Genomic DNA, 15,481 nt, shown 5'->3' on the forward strand with positions numbered 1-15,481 from the left:
CCCTGCTCTGCACGGCCATTTGCTTTGGGCAGTAATTACAGCCCTGAATGTTCCTTCCCTGGTTTCTCATTAGCTCATGTTGTCCACAAACTCCTTGGCTCCCCACACCCCGCTTCCCCCTCCCAGTGGCTCCCTCTGGCTTCCCCCCACCCAACCCCTCAACCCTGGCAACACCTTGTTCTGGCCCCCAGGTTCAGACCCTTAAAACTACAGTCTTCCCTCTCTTGGTGGGTGCTCCTTAAAGACTCAGCCCCCAAACAGCTCTCCTCTTCCCTCCTTCCTTTTCTCACCAGGCTGTAATCAGAGGATTATCCGATTTTTCTCCCAAGAGGCCAGGGCCTGGGTCTTACTCCCTTTGTATTCTCAGCACCTCGGCCAGGGTCTGGCAAATAATGGCCACTCGCAATGTTAGATGAATTGCACTCTTGAGCGGCTGCCAACTTAATCTCCCTAAAATGCGGCTCTAGTTAGAAGCTATCATTGCTTCTCCATCGCCCACTGAGCAAGGTCCTCGCTCCTCGGCCTGGCACTCAAGGACTTTTGCTACATGGTTCTCACCCCCCGGCCACCCCCAGTTTGAGCTCAACCACTGAGTTGTTCTTAACACAGTCTGTGGTTTTTCTGTTCCTCTGGTGCAGTTTGTACCCTTCCACCCCAAAGCTGCCCCATCCTTCAAGGCTCATCTCTGAACCGTGTTTGACTCTTCAGAGCTCAGACTGCTCTCCCCCAGGCTCTTACGCTGCATCGACTAAGAGTGTCTTGTTAGGGACTTGAAGAGAGGTCATGGGTGTGGAGTGCTTACAAAATGAAGAGCTGGGTATCAATCAATGCCAATCGGCCCTTGTTTGCTGTCATTTCCCACCAGACCTGGGGGTTCTCTGAGGGCAGGGCCCCTGTACAGTTACCTCAGGGCATCTACAAGTGCCTGGCCCATGGCAGCCATTCAGTGAAGGTGAGTAGGCACTGATACCCGTTCCTTCCTCTGTCCCCAGCGTGGCACAGAGTGTGGCGGTCCCCAGGCTATCTTAGTCTGGAGTGGCACAGAAGCTATCAGACAGCCTGGCCACTCCCATCCCTCAGAGGGGCCCCAGGCCCCATGTCCCGCTGCTTGCTGGGGAGTGGGGTGTACCTAGCTGCCGATTTCCCTGGGGCTGTGCGGTGAAATGGGCTGGCTGGCTGGCGAGGCCGAGGCAACAAGGAAGGCAAAAGGTGAGAGTGTGGCCTCAGGTTCACAGAGTTTTAGGTGTTACACCTCGTCTGCGAGTCCAGATGGCCATTCTTCTTCCAGCCAGGGCCAGGGTAAGGGGAGCAGTCTCCTGAAGGGAAGCTTCTGGTTAGTGGTTGGCAATTCTTTCCTAGGATACTTTTGGTGTGGGTGAAATGTTCCTAGGGCAGACAGAGGAACAAGCCGCCCTTCTGGATACTTCTCGGATCCTCCCTCTCCCCTAATTGCTGCTGCACTCGTGACCTCTTCCTTGGGTGGCGTTGCCCCTCTCCCTATGCTCAAGCCAACCTCCTCCTGTCTATCTTCCACATTACAGCTGGAAGGATCTTTTAAAATAGGATTCTTGGGCTCACAATCCTTCAATGGCTCCCCTTTGGCCTTAGGTAGAGTCCAAGCTCCTTTCTCATGAAACTCACAGCCCTTCAAACCATCCCTTTGAGGCCGCCCTCTTCACATGAAATGCCCAGATCTCATGTGCAGCCACACCAGGTTGCGTGTAGTTCCCCTGCCAAACCAGACTGCTTCACGTTCCCAGCCTTTGCCCGTGGTGTTTCCTCTGCCTGGAATGCCTTCCCTTCAGGTGTCTCCCTTTGCCTGGTTCTGGGGATGCATCCTTTGGGAAGTCTTCTTGGGCCCTCAAGGGCCCTGTCCTTTGGGTTTCTATACCCCCTGGACTTCCCTGACTGTCTCCCCCAATCAAGCAGTTTCTGGAGGGCAGGGTCCAGATCCTACTTATCTCTGTATTCCCAAAGCCCCGTCACTGGCACTTAGGGAGAGCTCCGTACATGTTCAGAGAACTGAACTGAGCCTGCCAAGGTCCCTTCTAGAGGGAATGACAGAGTCCAATATGTGGATAAGAGGTGCAAAAAAACACAAAGGCCAGCTGGGGTCAGAATGCCGTCCAGGGGCTGCTGGGTATCTCAGCAGAGTGGCTATGATGCCTCTCTGAGCCCTTCTTCTCCTCACCCCACCCCAGGCTTGTTGGCCCACTGGTCCAGTCCCAGAGATCTAAGTGTAACACAGCCAGCACCCATATGGGTCATGCAGATGATATCAGGAAGGTGGGGAGGAGGCAGTGACATTGACCTCAGGGCCGCATGCTTCCTTTTGTCCTTCTGGGGCTTCTTTCCACAAAGGAGTTAGGACTCTCTTCTGTCCCCCTGAAGGCTGTTTTCAAAATCACACCCTAGGCAGACAGTTTTATTTACAAGGAAATCTTGGCAGGATCTTGACTTGTTAGTAGAGTAGGGATGGGGGAGGGTGGTAAGAAACAAAAATAGTTGAAATGATCACACTTTCTGAAACCGAGATGAAAATTGGTGTCTGTAGCAAACTCACCTAATTAGAACAGAGTTAATTTCCTCCTCTGTGTTTAAGGGGAGCAGTCCTTGTCGGGTGAGATGGTCACAGGTTAGATCCCGGGGCTGGGGTTATGTGTCTGCTTTATGATGATGAGAGCATTAATTGCAACTTTCGGTGTTGGAAAAGAGCCTCCCTCACTGAGAGGGAGCAGAGAGGAGCAGACACCAGTGAGTGGGTGGGTGTTGGGTGTTAGGAAGAGGACTGGGAGGGGACCACTGACCAGAGGTGAGCCCCTGTGCCTCTTGGGAGAGTGGCACCTGTCCCAGCAGACCACCAGACCAGTTTGCAGGCAGAGCCTCTGTTTCTGGGAGACGGTCTCCTGGGAGGTCCTGCAGGGAAACAACACCTCCCCCCCCCCCCTTTTTTTCTTCTTTAAAAGATCTCCTATTCCTCCCATCTAACTTCATCACTATTTGCTTTAGCTTCTTTACCTCCCATCTCCCAGCTGGGGCACTTCTCTGGGCTTGCCTCTGTCAACCTGGTCAAATGAAGCCAGGGCGCTGTCAACATAGCTCTCCTGCAGGAAGAGAAAGACTTAGGATTGGGGATCCTGGCAGCCCCTATCTGACTTCTCCCATCCCTAAATTACTGGACCTATCTGGATCTCTCAGAATCTGAGACCGAAAGGAGGGGAAGAGAGATGGAAGGGTGTTGAGGATCCCGTCCTCCCAGCATCCCGCCCCCAGTTCACTCCCAGTTAACCCCGACGTTGCCAACTTAGTGAAAACCTCGCCCCTGCCTCCTTCACGCATCTGCAGCCTCCAAGTGATCGTTAACCCGGTGGGTCTCGGGAAGTGGGCACTGCACCGCACCCCGGCCCCGAGACAAACCCGGGCCCCGGCTGGAGGCTGGTGGTAATGGGGCCACGGACGGCGCGGCGCTGCCCGCCCCCCCCCCCCCCCCGCCCTCGCCCGCACATCCCCCCCTCCGCCCCGGGCGGTGCAGCCACTTCCCCGCCAGCCCCGCCGCAGCTCTGCCCCCTCTCCTCCCGGGGCCGCGCCGCTCTGACCGATTTGGCTCTGGTGGTGGCGCCCGGGGGGGGGGGGGGGTGGGGGCGGGGGACGGCGGTCCCCGGGAGCAGCCCCGCCCCCGCCCGCGCGCCGCCCCCGAGGAGTCCGCGGGGAGGAGGAGACTCCGGCGCAGAGCTGGGGCCGCGGGAAGCGGGAAGGGAGCGCGGGGAGCCGCGGGGCCGGGGCCGGCCCAAGGGCGCCCTCGCCTCTGAGCCGGGCGTGGGGGCCTGGGCGGAGGCCGGCGGGGCCGCGAGCGCGGAGAAGTTTGGCGGCGAGGGGCCGGGCGTCCCGGGGTGGCGAGGCGGCGACGCGGGGGCCGGGGCCATGGGGGCGGGCGCGGGCGGCGGGGCGGGCGCGGAGGCGGCGCGGTGCGCACAGGGCCCCCGGAGCGGCGCGGCCCGCGCCGCGCAAAGTTAGCCCGGCGCGCCGGGACGAGCCCCACAGCCGCCCGCCGGCCCTGGACCCCGCGTCGGCATGGGAGAGCACCCCAGCCCGGGCCCCGCAGTGGCCGCCTGCGCCGAGGCGGAGCGCATCGAGGAGCTGGAACCCGAGGCCGAGGAGCGGCCGCCGGCGGCGCCGGAGGACGTGAGTGCCCCCTCCCCCGCCCGGGCAAACTTTCTGGGGGGCACTGTGGGGGAGCTGCCCCCGTCTCTCCCCCGCGGGGCAACTTGGAGGTTTCAAGGTGACGGCGGGAGCGCCCCGGATTGGCCGGGTCCCCGCGGGCGGGAGAGGGCGGAGGGACCGGTCTCCCCCAAACGCGCGCGCGCCACCCCCCTGCTCGGGCTCCCTCCGTTTCGCTGCGGGACACAGCCCCGCCGCTGCGCTGGGGACCCGTCTGCCGCCGGAGCCCCCTCCCCGCGGCTGGTGCAGTGCCCGGGACACGGCGTTTTCCCGCAGAGGCGGCCGCGTCACAGCAGTGACTCCCCCTCCCCTCCCACTCGCGACCTGCGGGCTCCCTGAGCCCGGGGAAGGAGCGGGCGCCGCAGAGTCCCCGGAACCCGGCAGCGCCGACCGGTCTGGCGACCCCCTTCTTCGCTTCCGGATTAGCTCCCTCCCTGCACCTGCCCTGTCGCGACACTGATTGAAATTCAAGCCGGCCGCAGCCCCCGAACCTGGCCGGAGGAGGAAGAGGGGGAGTACTGGGAGCCCAGGAGTCCCAGACCGAGTCGGTGCCTGCGACGGTCCCCCGGGCGAGGATGGGGAGGGGCTGCCCCAGAGGGCTTCCCTGCCATCTGCCGCCGGAGTCTCCTTCCCTTCGGTTCGGGGAGCCAGCGGCGGAGCCCGCGCCGGGGAGTCCTGGGAACTGGAATTTCCTAAGCTACTCCCTCCCCAGGTTAACCTGCAGACAGACGGGAAAAACTGGGCAGACGCTCTGCCCTGCCCTAGCCCTCTCTCAGAATGGGAAATGGAGGTGAAGCCAGGCCCCCCAACCTACTAAACCTAAGCCGGCAAGTCTGAATGAGTGTGCCCCAGGGGAGCTCAACATCCTCCCTTCCCTCTGGCTCCCGCAGTTAAACCTCTCACCAGCTTCTGGCCCCAAAGCCCCGTACTCACCAATTAGACTCAGCCTTGGAAGGGACCACTTAGATTTCAGTGCTTTCCAGAGACCCCTCCTCCCAAGCTGCAGGCAAAATGCTAGCGTTTGTGCAGGCTGAGGTTTCCTGAGTAGGGGTCTCTGGCCCCTAGCACGTTGGGACGGTTCTGGCGGGTCTGATGGGATTGCACCTGGGTCAGCTTTCCCAGGTGTGGGAATAGACACGGCTACAAGCTTTAGGTGTAAGTTATTAGAGGCCCTTGGGGAGAGTTGAATGCCTTTATTTAGTAATTGTTGAGAATCACCCTTGTTCTGTTTATCCCCTTCTGCGTGTCTCCAAGTGAGGGACACCGCCCACCCCCAACCTCCCCAACCTGAGTTCCCTCCCTTTGCTTAGTGCAGATTCACTTGGGGAGCTCTTCCCACATTTCCCCTGGTGTCTTGTGGCGGGTCCCTGAGTCTGGGCAGCAACTGGGAGGCAGTGTCCGAAATCTCAGGGGGGCTAGAGAGTCCTTGGTGATAAGTGTGTGTTTCTCTCTCTCTCTCCTCTTCCTCCTCTTGTGCATGGCCTCCCTCTCTACCAGCACTGGAAAGTCCTGTTTGATCAGGTACGTGAGCAGTTAAATCCCCCCCACACTTCCTTCCAGCCCTCCCCACAATCAGTCTCCTTGCCTGCGTGGGCTTCCCTAGCTCTGCACTCCTGAGATGCTGACGTGGGGTGGGGGCGTGGCTTAGTGCATCTATGAGACCGAACACTGCTCTCCACTGCTCTCCAGGTTTCAGGAGTAGGCGGTGGGCTCCCCTGAGAGATCCTTGCCTCCCTCCTTCTCCCAGCTCCGCCTCACCAGAGCCAGGTTTAAACCACATAGAAATTGGACAATAGGTATCGAAAGCCGGGGACATTCTCTATATGCCAGGGGATTGCAGTTGGGGCTGAGGAGGTGGGGGAAGGGCTGAGGTTAACATCCCCTCTCCTTTCCTACCTCCACCTTCAGAGACCCATGTGGCTACCACTGAAGTCAAATCTCTACCCTCCTTGGAGGATGACTCACAGTATGGGCTCTTTTGAAAGCTGTCTCTAACTTTGCGGCACGGATGAGAGTTAGGGGAAATAGTACGTGTGATTGTTTGCAACGCCTAGCGTCTAGGTGTGGGGGGTGGATTTGGAAATGCCACCTTTGGAATCAATTGATGGACAGTTGACCTTCGGCAAGGAAACAGTTTCTTCTTTGCTTGGTACTCCTGTTGAAAGCTTTTGTGTATTTCCCTCTCCCGCTCCATTCCTCGATGCAGAGGATAGGCAAGAGATGTCCCAGTGCAGGGGGAGTAGTGAAGGCTATGGTCCCGCGGTGAGCATGATTGTGTCACGAAGTCTGTGCAACTTTAAGAGCCCTGTCTGGTCGGGCCAGAGGGCACCTGTTGGACTGGAGAAGGAGATAGAGCTTTAAAAGTAGCTCGGACCATGGGGCGCCTGGGTGGCGCAGTCGGTTAAGCGTCCGACTTCAGCCAGGTCACGATCTCGCGGTCCGGGAGTTCGAGCCCCGTGTCAGGCTCTGGGCTGATGGCTCAGAGCCTGGAGCCTGTTTCCGATTCTGTGTCTCCCTCTCTCTCTGCCCCTTCCCCGTTCATGCTCTGTCTCTCTCTGTCCCAAAAATAAATAAACGTTGAAAAAAAAAAATTTAACAAAATAAAAGTAGCTCGGACCAGACCTCGTCCTGTTGCACGCAGGGGGAGCTTTTGAAAGCTTTTTTAGCAGGGATCTGAGCAGTGCTTTGGGAAGGTCCTGTGTGATAGGATGGAGGCAAGGTGGGTTGCAGGCATGAGGGAAAGTAGTCAGGGGTCTGCCTCGGTGACGTAGTAGACAAGGTAAAAACGGAAAGGAAGAGGGATGTGACCGCGGGGGAATTGGAAGGCTTACTGCCCCTGAGTCAATGAGTGAAGCACATAGATAAGTTTGAGATTCTGAACCTGGGAGGAAAAAGGGAAAGTCAGGGTGGGGGTCAGGTGTTGGCATAAATGACAGCTTTGGTTTCAGACCAGTTCGGTTTGGGGAACCCACTAAACGCAGGTGCCCAAGTGGGACTGAGACTTGGAATTACAGCCGGAAAGTCATGGCAGGCCTGGGGTGGGGCTTGGGGGGTGTCATCCGCATTAAGCATGAGGCCTGGCTGTGGTCTGGGGAGCATCCCCTCGGCTCCTGTCCCAGTGGGGTGGCACATCTCTCCCTCTGCCCCCACATGCCACCCACTCTCCCTCCAGTTCCTAAGAGCACAGCCGCTGCTGGCCTGCCGCCCTGAGGCAGGAGGGGCCGCCTGCTGTCACCCATACTAAGACCAGCAAGCTGCCAGCCCTTCACACCTCCTGCCAGATTTAGCATCAGAACCTAGAACAAAGTGTTTCATTTTTTTTTCCCTCTGTGTCTCTTTCTCATTCGATTAGTTTTCTGTGTGTGTGTGTTTACATTTTAAAAGGAACTGTTTGGGTGAATGGAGGAAAACTTTTAGTAGGAAGACTTTGGAGCCGGGAGAGGGGAGGCTGTGCAGAGAGCAGAGAGGATGTGTAGCAACTAATAGCGGGTGGTCTGTGAAATCCATTTTCTCCTGCTGGAGGGAGGTCCCTAGTGTCACAACGGTGAGCATGCCCCTACTTCTGGGAAGGCCCACCCAGAAACCTTTCCAGACAGACAAAATTAATTCTAGGAAGAAAACTCCCAGACATACTCAGGGCAAACCATTTTTTCTCACAGTAATTTCTTCCCCATCCCTCACATGACATTAGAAGCCCATTTCTGTTGCCTTCCTTCCTGTGGGTGCTTTGTGTTTAAGGAGAGCCGCTCCTGGGCAGGGCTTGACCTCTGGCAGATTTCCTCTGTGTTCCTTCTCCCTCCTTTGTGAAGCTGCCTGGGGCCATTCCCGCATGGGGCTAACTGGAGAGTAGGTAGGAAGCTTCACAGAAGGATGCGGAACTTCAGGATGCTAGGTTCTTCAGAAAGCTGAAGGGTTTTCCCCCTGTCTCTTCCTGTGGGCCTGCTTAAAGGTGGGAAGGACTCCAAGGATTGGTGAACCTGGTGCACTTAGGAAAGAATGTTTGGCTGGGGGTTGAGGCAGCGCCCCAACCATCTCTTACAGAACTAGACAGCCCTGGAGCACCTGGATGGCTTGGTGGGTTGAGCATCCGACTCTTGATTTCAGCTCAGGTCATGATCCCAGGGCTGAGGGATCAAGCCCCACATTGGGCTCCATGCTGAGCATAGAGCCTGCTTAAGATTCTTCCTCTTCCCCTCTCCTCCACTTGTGCACGCATGCTCTCTCTCTCTCTCAAGTTAGAAAGGGAGGGAGGGAGGGAGGAAGAAAGGAAGGAAGGAAGAGACAGCTCTGACCAGTTGAACTGTGGTGGGGGCGTGGGGCACATGACACCTGTCAGAGTCCCTCCAAGCTGATGTGTTCACCTTCCAGAGGTCGATGGGATGAGAGGCTGGCCCCAGTCAGTCCTCCTTTCCCTCCTGGGTCACGGAAACACCAGTGAGCACCCAGTTTCAAACTGGGACCTGCTGTCTGGTTCTTCAGCACACAGAGTAGCTTTGACCCAGCATGAAGCTAATTAAGCCCCAAGGACTGAAGCTGTGCCCTACGCCTGTTGGTCCTGTGTGGTCACCCCCCAACTAAATGGCCAGGATGCCTTTTGTGGGAGTTCCAAGTGAAGAAAACAGGTGACCCCTGTCCCTTGGAGGTTTCCCTGCCCCACCAGGTGTTCTGGGAATCTGGCCCGCTCAAGCAGGAGAGTAACGTGTTCTCCCTCTTCACCCCACCCCTGGTTTCTTCCCCTCGGGTCCTGGAAGTTCTAGTGGGCAGGACACCTAGACATCATCACTCCAACCCCTAGATGCTCCATATACGTTCTTTCCTGTGTGTACTTCTGCTGAGGGAATCGTCTTCTCCTGTACTTGGGATCTTAATGGTTTCCCTAAATATTAGATTTTAAAGTAACCTAAATATGAATCTGTGGTTATAGTGTAATATGCTGTAAAGTGTCTTATTTTCCTATAGTTGGATCTGTTGAGCTTTTCCTTCATGATTCTTCTTATTGCTTTGGACCCGAGACAGTCTTCATCTGTCTTTATTTTATTTTATCTTATTATTTTTTAAAAGTTTATTTGTTTAGGGGCGCCTGGGTGGTTCAGTCGGTTAAGTAGCCAACTCTTGATTTTGGCTCAGGTCATGATCTCACGGTTTGTGGGTTTGGACCCCGGGTTGGGTTCTGCACTGACAGGGCAGAGCCTGCCTTGGATTCTTTCTTCCCCTCTCTCTTTCTCTCTCTCTCTCTCTCTCTCTCTGCCCCTCCCCTGCTCATTTTCTCTCTCTCTGTCTCTCTCTCTCTCAAAATAAACCAATAAACATTTTTTATGTTTTTTTAAAAATGTTTATTTATTTTTGAGAGAAAGAGTGCCAGTGGGGGAAGGGCAGAGAAGGAGACACAGAATCGGAAGCAGGCTCCAGGCTCCAAGCTATCAACACAGAGCCCAATGCAGGGCTTGAACTCATGAACCACGAGATTGTGACCTGAGGTGAAGTCAGATGCTTAACTGACTGAGCCACCCAGGTGCCCGATTAAACATTTTTTTAAAAGTTCATTTACGTATTTAGTTAAGTAACCTCTACACCCAACCTGGGGTTCGAACTCACAACCTTGAGACCAAGAGTCACTCGCTTTTCTGACTAGGCCAGCCAGGCACCCCATTCTTCATTCCTTCTTTTTTAGATTTTATGAATATGCACTTGTATTTCCTACTGCTTTTTCTATACTAAAAAAATCATCAAACCCTTGACTCTATCCAGACCTTTTTCCTATCCAGTTATGCCAGCATCACTTTTTTTTAAATTTTTATTTTTTAATGTTTATTCTTGAGGGAGAAAGAGACAGAGTATGAGTGGGGGAGGGGCAGAGAGAGAGAGGGAGACACGGAAACTGAAGCAGGCTTCACGCTCTGAGCTGTCAGCACAGAGCCCGACGCAGGACTCAAACCCACAAGCTGTGGGATCATGACCTGAGCCAAAGTCGGACGCTTAACCGACTGAGCCACCTAGGCACCCCTTGCCAGCATCACTTATTAAGAAACACTTCCTTTAGGTGTTGTTTGGAAAATTTGATCACTTGGTAAATTTTTATTTGTGGTTGGATTTATTCTTTTTTTTTTTTTTATGTTTATTTTTGAGAGAGAGAGCACGCGCGCACGTGGGGGAGGGGCAGAGAGAGAGGGAGACACAGAATCTGAAGCAGGCTCCAGACTCTGAGCTGTCAGCCCAGAGCCCGATGCAGGGCTTGAACCCAAGAATCTCAAGATCATGACCTGAGCCAAAGTCAGACACTTAACTGACTGAGCCACCCAAGCGCCCCAGGTTTATTCTTTATTTCTCATCTATTCCCCTGATATTTGTAATTGTGCAGGTAATGTACCCTTCAGTCTTTGCTTTACCTTATTACATAGGTTCCCTCCAGGCTCCCTTTTTTCAGGTTACGCTTGGAAAGTCTCACTCTCAGTCCCTTCCTGAACCCCGGGGAAGTGCCCTCAGGGGTCCAAGGTCAAATAGTGAGTCAGTGGCAGATAGAGGACCCATGAAGGGCTTCCAGGCTGGGAAAACCATTTTTGGGTTCATCCTTAAAATGCCTTCAAGATTTACAAATGTTTAATGAGCAAAAGTGTTTGGGGGCAGAGTTCTGCTAAGTCAACAAAGCACTATTACTTTTGAGCACAGATGAGCAAGAAGAAAAGGAAAGATTGAAAGTAATTTGATTGTGCTTGTGTGTGTTCTCCCCCTTCCACTGAGAGCGTGAATTTCTCAGAACCCCCAAAAGAGCCCCAACTGCTAATCTCCCAGAAGGAAAGCAGACAAGTTTTAACTGTCCCACCACTGAAATTATAAACATGCTACAACCAGCTTGAAGAACAACTTAGGCAGCCTCTTGGGTCCAGAACCCTGGATTTGGAGTCACAGAGACCTGGCTTCAAGCCTTACTGACTTTGTGACTGGGGGCAAGTGACATTAGTGCTCTCAGCCCCGATTTCCTCATTTGTAAAACAAGGACAGTAATCTTTAAAAAATTTTTATAATGTTTATTTTTTGAGAGAGAGAGGGAGAGCATGCACAGGGGAGGGGCCAAGAGAGACACACACACATAGAACCTGAAGCAGGCTCCAGGTTCTGAGCTGTCAGCACAGAGCCGGACGCAGGGCTCCAACTCATGAACCACGAGATCATGACCTGAACTCAAGTTGGACGCTTAACCGACTGAGCCATCCGGGCGCCTCAAACAAGGACATTAATCTTGAACTCCAGTGGCACCTGTGGAAATTAAATGGAAATGGAGACTCTTCATAATGTCTGATACCCAGTGGACATTTGACAACTGTCTCTTGACTGGGACTCAGACTTTACTAGAAGAAGCCTAGGGCTGCTTCTGGGATCTAGGCCCCCACCAGGAAGGCAGTGGCCTCCCTAAACCAGCTCCTTCCCAATCTGGGCTCCTCGAAAGAGAGCCACTTCTGAGTCCAGAGGACTTTCTTGCTTGCTCTCCCCAAGTATCTCCCCTGCTCAGCCCCCTTTTCTCCAGCTTGGGGTCTTCCCTCGGCCTGACCCTAAAGCCTACCTCATTTGCAATTCTCCCGCACGCTGGCTTAAGTTCTGGGAGTTGAAAAGAGGTTCACACGGGGCTACTGAATGGATTAGTGAGGGGCCATGGAGAAAACACCTGCCCCAGAGACAAGGCATTGATGGTGGCCCCCGGAACACATGATTAGCCAGCAGAAAGAGGTTCCCAGAGAAGGACAAAGCCGTAGATTTGACTGGAGCCCTTGCTCAGGCTCTGTACCTCCACTCCATTATCAGGTGGCCTCCAGAGCCCTTGAGGCTATGGAAGTCCCTCCACCACAAAGCCAGCTTTCCTACCCTGCTCCTGTCCCAGTGACCCTGGCAGTCATGCTGAATTAACCCTTGTATCCCTGACCACTCACAGAAGTACATGTGGTAGCAGTTGAGCAGTGGGGCCAAGGGATCTGAGACTGTGTGCTGCCTGCCACATAATAGGCATCCGTCCTGTCAGAGCTGGGACTAGAGCCCAGCTCTGCTCCCCTCTGACCTGTGTTCCCACCACCAGGCCATGCAGACTTCCATTTGCTCACTTGGCGTCCTGAGTGACTAGGACAACGAAGAGGACACACATCTGGCTCAAGTCCCAGTTCTCCTGCCAGCTGCGTGGCAACGGGCGAGCCAGGCAACCTCTCCAAACCTCAGTTTTCTCATCTGTAAGCTGCCTAGAATAATATCCTTCCCTCAGGGTTGTGGTGAGGCTCCTGAGAGTGTGTGTGTGCAGCACTTGGGGCAGTAGGGGCAGTATGCAGGGAGCACCTGAGAAACCTGGCAGTTGTATCGTCTTACTGGGACTTAAGGAAATGGACGCTGTTTTCATTTCGAAAGAACATGTGACGTGTAAGGGTCACAGGTGTTGAATCAGCATTCAGATCCCCAGGATTCCGGTGGGGTTCATCCTATCCTATCAAGCTGGCTTCAGGGCAGGAGCTGGACATCCACATTCCTCCTGAACTTTCCGCAAGGAAAAGAAGAGAAGCCTTGGGACAAAGGCTGGCTGGGGTGGGGATGATGCCCAAGTGTCCCCTCTGGTCACTGCCTGGCTGCCTGCGTGGCTGAGGGTGAACGGTCCCGCCAGTCAGGTGACCAGAGCCCAGAGCCAGCCTCCTCGACCTGGCAGTCCACTGTGAGAATAGGGCACTCTTCTCTGTCTGTGTGTATCTTGAGTTGTGAGCGCCCCGGGGGGAGCCACCTCCTCTGCCCCCCCCAGCTTTCCTGAAGCACGTTGCAGGTTTGAGTCAGTAAATATTTCTTCAAGAGAGCAGATGTTGAGTGCCTACTGCATGCACATATCTCCTCATCTCATTTTGATCTCTCAGCCACCCTGTGAGGTGCTAGACCTTCTTTACAGAGGAGGCAACTGAGGCCTGAGGGGGCGGGGCCTTCCCAGAGCCGCAAAGCCCAGGAGGATCCTCTGCAGAAGGGGTTGTATGTGTTTCTCCACAAGGTGGCTTCTGAAACAGGGTGGAGGGCCCAGGAGGCGGAGGAGTTTGGTGACCCTTTATCCTACCTTATCCTAGCTCCCCACCCCCACTCCCTCCTCTGGGGCTCTCAGCCTTCTCTTTTCTGGGGAATGAGGGACCAGAGGGACTCTTTGGTGGCTTCTAGGAGCAGCAGGAAGTGGGTTTAGGCTGAAGGGAAGGGAGGGATGGGACAGATGTAAGCCCCTGCCCATACCCAATCCTACTGCACTGACCCCCCCCCTCACCCCGCCTGTGACCTGTGACGGCCCCCCCTCCCTGCCAGGATGCCCGCCTTTGTGGCTGATGCTGTGACTCAGCTTCAGTCCCCAGGCGGCTGTGATGGCTGTGCCTGGATGAGTCAGCATGGGCATTATGTCTGCTCCTGGGGACCCAAGAGACCTGCCTCTGAGTCACAGCCCCCAGCTGTCTCCCCTGCCCCCCGAGTCTCCAAGGCCTTCTTTGGGGGGCTCTGAAAAAGAAGCAGAGTCTTCCAAGGGGCTTTCAGGGTAGAAAGAGACAAAGCCTGGAGGAAAGAGGGGCCCCACCCCTCATTGCCCTCCTAACCCCAGCGTCCTGCATCCCAGGGAAAGTCTGGGAGCGCTTCCCCTCCAGTCCAGGTGTTGAGCACATTGGATGATTTCTGGAAACATGCCCATTATCCAGCGACTCAGCCTGGACTCAGGCCAGGATGCCCGCTTCTCTGCTGAGGGAAGGGTGTTCTAGCTCCCTAACCAACCTCACAGCTCCGTTCAGCTGTTTGACTTGTGGGGAGGAGGGTTGCTCAGGGGCCCTCCTGAGTGACCCCCCAAGGGGGGGGGGGTCTGGGCAAGCTGTTTATCTCTGTGTCCCTCAGTTCCTATGTCTGTTAAATGGGACTAATCACACTCACTCCAGGGTTGATGTGAGAAGAAAAGTAATAAAAGATTTGTGAAAATCAGTATTTCAGAGCGAAGGGAAGTCGGGAACAGTGTGAGGTAGTTTTCTCTACGGGGAGAATTAGCATCCTCGTTTGCAAGGAGGGAGAACTGGAAGAGAAAGCTGCTACTCCCATAACCTCACCTCCTGACCTCAGCAGCTGCAGGCCTGGACCTAATTTATGGGGCAGTAAATATCCATAATGGGCCCAAGTTCCCTGGTGAGCTCTGGCTGTTGGGTGGGGACAGCTCTGCTGAGCATAAGCCCCTAGGTAGCCTGGTTAATTGTGCAAGGACCCAGCAGATGAGCCTTGGTAACCGCCCCCCAAGTGAGGAGGGGCAGCTGTTCATATTTTCCCCTGCCCACCCCGCATGCATGCCATGTGGTCATTTCCCAGGGCTCCTTCTGTCTTGAAGGACAGCGAGGGCACGCAGTGGGGCCAGGGATGGGAGCCTTCCCTAGATTCCAGGTCCCGACCTTCCAGACTGCAAGGCACTCCGGGTGCTGCCTTCGGTGTCCTTGGAGGTGCCCACACCCTTCACTGGCATCCTGGGGCTCTCTAGATCAAGGAGAGGGAGGGGGTCGTCCTAGGAGCAGGAAGGAAATTCGAGTGCTGGGAACAGGGACCAGACGTGTAATTGTCCTGGAAATGCAGTTTGTACAATTCACACATACATAATAGATAGAAAATAAGTGTGTGTGCGCCTTTTTTCTTTCTCGGATTCTTTGCTGCTGCTGGGTAAACTCTGAAACCTTGGCCTGGCTCCCCAGCCAGCACGAGGGGTTGGGGGGGGGGGGTGGGGAGGGAGGAGTGGCGCCGCTGTCCTGGGTGCTGAGCAGACAGATCCTGGCTCCCGCAGGGCTGTTCTCTGAGAGCTCAGCCCAGCCGTCCCTTAGGCCAGTCCTTGATTCTTCAGCCTCTCCCTGGTGACACCCCCCTCACCCCTTGGGCTGTGGCCTGGGTCCCGCAGATTTCTAACCGCTGGGGGCCTCCAGACAAAGTGTCAGTTGACTTGAGGGCCTTTGCCACTCAAGTGATGGAGGTGACAGGCTGGTTCGGAACCATGGACAGAGGGTCAGGTTCCACAAAAGGAAGAAATTACTACTCTGCAGTGGACTCATGCGTTTTTCCCAAAGGGTGTCTCATGGAGTGTTGGTGTGAAAAATATGATGCTCAAAGGTCCAGTAAGTTTGGGAAATGCTGGGCTGAGCAAAATCAGGTCTCTTCACTGTGAGCCCTTAGTATGCTTTTATGCATCAGGCCCTTCCAAAAGCGTTTCCCAAACTTACGGGACCTTATTTTAGGCACCATCTTGGGCCTGATGTTC

At 55.1% G+C, this 15,481-nt stretch overlaps 1 protein-coding gene across 4 annotated transcripts in view; it reads left to right on the plus strand.

Moving 5' to 3' along the window:
• The first annotated feature begins 3,963 nt into the window (after positions 1-3,963).
• RHBDL3 (rhomboid like 3) overlaps positions 3,964-15,481 on the plus strand; it is a 49,917-nt gene continuing 38,399 nt past the window's right edge. Inside the window, exons 1-2 of one of the 4 annotated variants that reach the window (XM_086686590.1) lie at positions 3,964-4,182; positions 5,716-5,739. In XM_086686590.1, the coding sequence (XP_086542716.1) occupies positions 4,072-4,182; positions 5,716-5,739 (135 nt within the window). In that variant the 5' untranslated portion in view covers positions 3,964-4,071. Of the gene's footprint in view, positions 4,183-5,715; positions 5,740-12,333; positions 12,432-15,481 lie in introns of those variants that run through there. The other 3 variants (XM_086686586.1, XM_086686589.1, XM_086686592.1) reach the window with 3 other exon arrangements.

The sequence above is a fragment of the Puma concolor genome, chromosome E1 (genome assembly GCF_028749965.1).
Source record: "Puma concolor isolate L17-30 chromosome E1, mPumCon1.1.hap2, whole genome shotgun sequence".
Taxonomy (NCBI): Eukaryota; Metazoa; Chordata; class Mammalia; order Carnivora; family Felidae; genus Puma; species Puma concolor.